We start from the raw sequence: 4430 nt of genomic DNA, 5'->3' as shown, positions 1-4430 counted from the left end.
CTTGACATGGTGAGTGTGTGGGGGTAATAATGTCTTGGGTTTTAGCTTTTATATTTTCCAGATTCTGTGCTGTTTAGTCTGTTACTCTGAAACTTCATATTACATGTTAATAAGTTCTCTTCATAGGCTAGTTAGACGGAATAATCAATTCCCAGCTACACAATCAAGTACAACCGGTACCCAAAGATCAGAAGGAATGGCTAAGGGCTGAGGGCAAGCCAGGGAGCTGAGACTCCATATCCTGCGACTGTAGTTGGATAATTGACCCCAAGATGTGGATGAACCAAAACTTATAAAAGTGTAAAAATTTGTGAACAGTATCCATCTTGGATTTGACTAGGGTGAGGCCCTGCCAGGCTCTTGCACTGCCCAATGCATACCCTTTCAAAAAATACCTGTTTTATGTCATTTGCTTTGTCAAGTCTCTGTTCCATGTCAGCCTTTCCAGGATGGCTCCTACTGCCAGGGATGGCTGCAGGGGCTGAAGCTGGATCTGCAGCCAGGGCTGCCCAGGGCTGTCCTGCAGAGCAGCTCCTGCAACCCTCAGGGCTCCTGGCCAGCCCAGGGCATGTGCCACCTGCCAGGGACAGCTCTCAGCCTTCCTGGCAGCTCCCCATGCACTGCGGGGAGAAGTTGGAGGTGGAAGGAGCCACCCCCATCAGGGCAGATTCCTCCTGCTGTGGAGATGGTGCTGTATGGCCAGGGCTGCTGTCAGCTTTCTCCTCAAAGGAAGGGAAAGGGGCTGTCAAGCCTGTCTGTGTCACTGACACTCCTGAACTGTCCCACTGGGCATCAGCAGATCTGCCTCACATCTCCCTCACATCGTGCCTCCTCACCCTCCTCTGCCTACAGACAGCAACAGCAGCACCTTGGATTGCAACATTTGTGTTAGTCTGAGCTGCCCTTAAGGCCCTGCTGGCAGGGAGATGCCCCTGGGCAGTGTCCTGTGCTGGGAGGGATGTCCAGGGCAGAGCTGAGCCCCCAGGGCTGGGCTGGGCTCTGGGAGCACTGGCAGGGACAAGGCTTGCATAGAGAGAAACAGATCCCAATAGCTATAACTCCAGGCAGCAGAGAGCCAGGTCAGCCCTGGATATCCCTCCATATCAAGCTGCATAGGGAAAGAGAAAAATGTTTAAGGTGATTTTATCTGATACTGGAACCTTCAATGGATCCACTATATTTTTCCAGCACTTTGTAATTCTAATGACCCTGAAATAGTGGGAAGTGTAATGTGCAAAGGGCAGCTGTGTAGGACCAGCAGGTCTGACTGCACTGTGGCACAGGAAGTCCTGTATTTTTTCTCGGATACCCAGTGTTCAGGCTTAGAGAAATGGTAAAGACCAGGCAGTGATTCAGCGGCAAAACCTAAACTCAAAAATAAAAATTTTTAATGAAGTGCCCCTATAGGAAGATAAGATTTTTATGAGGAAACCTAATTGAATTGCACAGGACTGACTCAAAAAAATCTATCCCAGCTTGTCAATGTCTCCTTTCAACAGGACTCCATGGCCAAAGTGAGGAAATGTCCAACAGCAGCTCCATCAGCGACTTCCTTTTACTGGCATTTGCAGACACACGGCCGCTGCAGCTCCTGCACTTCTGCCTCTTCCTGGGCATCTCCCTGGCTGCCCTCCTGGGCAATGGCCTCATCATCAGCGCCGTAGCCTGCGGCCACCACCTGCACACCCCCATGTTCTTCTTCCTGCTCAACCTGGCCCTCACTGACTTGGGCTGCATCTGCACCACTGTGCCCAAAGCCATGCACAATTCCCTCTGGAACACCAGGAACATCTCCTATAAAGGATGTGCTGCTCAACTATTTTTCTTTCTCTTCTTTATCTCAGTCGAGTATTTCCTCCTGACCATCATGTGCTACGACCGCTACGTGTCCATCTGCAAACCCCTGCACTACGGGACCCTCCTGGGCAGCAGAGCTTGTGCCCACATGGCAGCAGTTGCCTGGGCCAGTGGCTTTCTCAATGCTCTGCTGCACACGGCCAATACATTTTCCCTGCCCCTATGCCAGGGCAATGCCCTAGGCCAGTTCTTCTGTGAAATCCCACACATCCTCAAGCTCTCCTGCTCAGAATCCTACCTCAGGGAATTTGGACTTCTTGCTGTTACTGTCTCTTTAACTTGCGGATGCTTTGTGTTCATTGTTTTCTCCTATGTGCAGATCATCAGGGTTGTGCTGAGGATCCCCTCTGAGCAGGGACGGCACAAAGCCTTTTCCACCTGCCTCCCTCACCTGGCCATTGTCTCCCTGTTCCTCAGTACTGGTGCATTTTCCTACCTGAAGCCCCCCTCCATCTCCTCCACATCCCTGGATCTGTCCCTGTCAGTTCTGTACTCAGTGGTGCCTCCAGCCCTGAACCCCCTCATCTACAGCTTGAGGAACCAGGAGCTCAAGGCAGCAGTGTGGAGACTGATGAGTGAACAATTTCAGACATACTAAACTGTTGGGCAGTTTCTGTAAATCTCTTGTATTAAAGTCAAATTTCATTGTTCTTTTTGGTTTGGTTGTGGGGCTTTTATTCAAGGTGTTTTAATGTTTCAACATTTTCCCCCAAAAAACCTCAGCATATGTGCCATTTCTCATATTGATTCTGTCCAGCTTCACTGTGGCTCCAGACTCTCTCAATGATGAGCTGTGCTCTCTGTGGCTTTAAATGCACTAAAGCATCTCCCACTGAAGTTTTCACTAGAGATCCCCCTTTTGTTCCCTTCTCTGGAGCTGCAGCAGCAATGTCTATGTGCAGAGCTGGAGTTGGGTAAGTGCTGGCACAGCAGCTCTGCTCTCGGCCACACAATACCTCATCCAGGCCAGGAGCCATTGGACTTCTTGGCCACCTGGGCACACTGCTGGCTCATGTCCAGCTTGCTGTCCATCAGTGCCCCAGGTCCCCTTCTGCCTGGCTACTGTCTAGCCACTCTGTCCCCAGCCTGGAGCGCTACAGGGGTTGTCGTGGCCAAAGTGCAGGACCCCATACTTGGTCTTCTTTAACGTCACCTTGTTGAATTTGGGTGCTGGATCCAACCTGTCCAGGTCCTTCTGCAGAGCCCTCCTACCATCCAGCAGATCCATACTCACACCCACCTTGGTGTCATCTGCATATTTGGTGATGGTGCACTCAATCCCCTTCTCCAGACTGTGTATAAAGATGTTGAACAGGACTGGGCCCGCACTGATCCCTGTAGGACACCACTGCACACACTCTGGATGTGGCACCATTCCCCACCACTCTCTGGGCTTGGATATCCTGACAGTTCTAAGTCCAGGGATTTGTGAACCAATCCAAGCCACAGGTCTCTGCTTTTCCAGGGAATGCTTTTGGACATGGTGTCAAGGGCTAAAGTTCTGATAGACAACATCCACAGCCCTCCCTGCATCCATAGTCCTGGCAGAAATGTCTTGGTGGGCAGGAGCTGGGCCGGAAGCAGCTGTGTGCCCTGGCAGCAAGGCAAGCCAGGAGCAACCTGGGCTGTGTGACCAGTGTTATAAATGAGCGCAATGCGCCATAACAGATCGAATAAAAAAAATAAGAATTTATTGGTTACAGAAGGCAAAAGCAAAGGTCCGCAGCGCTGGGAGACAGGGGAGTCCTTGCTCCGACAAAACTGCCGTGCCCCCCCCTTCTTTGTTCATCCCTTTTAAGTTGTTCAGTTTCCAGGGTTCCATGCCCCTCCTCTAGTAGTTCTATGCATGCTCCTCGGGTTACATGCTCCTCCTCTAGTAGTTCTGCGCATGCTCCTCCAGTTGCTAGGGGGTCTTCTTCTGCCTTCTGGTGGTAGAGGGATGAAGGTGAGTAGTCTTCCTCACCCTTGTCTTACTGACCCTACTGGCACTTAAAGCGATATGTGATTAACACAAGCAAAGTGAAAATAACTAACAGCATCTTGGCAAGCAAAGCAAAACAATTAAAGACATCTTGGCTCACTCTCAAGGTCTTTCAGACAAGCAAAGCAAAATAATTAACAGCATCCTTGCAAGTAAAGCAAAACAGCAAAACTATTGACGATATCCCAGCCTCCAAGTCCTTGCAATATCCTCTCAAAGTCTATCAGACGAACAAAAGGTTCCTTATTCATTACAACCAGGACATGAAGGACATGGATTATCCAGGTCACTGGGGCCTGGTTTGGGATCCCCAGGGCAGCAAAGATGTCTGGCAGCTAGAGCAGGGTGAGGGAAGGGCCTCCAAGGTGAGGCTGGAGCCCTTTGGCTGTGAGGAGAGGCTGAGGGAGTTGGGCTTGTCCAACGCAGAGCAGGGAAGGCTGAGGGGCTCCTCATGCCAGCCTGGCTGTGCCACCCAGGAGCTGATGGACAGCACACAGCCAGGCTCTGCACCGAGGAGTCTTGGGGGAGACAAAACACAATGGGTGGAATGGAAATGAGGGGAGATCATCCTGGACATGTGGAAAACCTTTGT

The 4430-nt window shown here is 50.9% G+C and overlaps 1 protein-coding gene across 1 annotated transcript; it reads left to right on the top strand.

The window, feature by feature from the left end:
* Nucleotides 1-1522: 1522 nt before the first annotated feature.
* Nucleotides 1523-2455, top strand: LOC306815162 (olfactory receptor 14J1-like; the record flags this gene model as incomplete). The annotated part of the gene is made up of 1 exon (XM_079331792.1): nucleotides 1523-2455. The coding sequence occupies one exon, from the start codon at nucleotides 1523-1525 to the stop codon at nucleotides 2453-2455; it is 933 nt and encodes a 310-aa protein (XP_079187918.1).
* Between the last annotated feature and the right edge of the window lie 1975 nt (nucleotides 2456-4430).

Source organism: Erithacus rubecula, assembly GCF_903797595.1.
Source record: "Erithacus rubecula genome assembly, contig: scaffold_104_arrow_ctg1, whole genome shotgun sequence".
Lineage (NCBI taxonomy): Eukaryota > Metazoa > Chordata > Aves > Passeriformes > Muscicapidae > Erithacus > Erithacus rubecula.
This window is presented reverse-complemented; position numbering and strand designations above follow the sequence as displayed.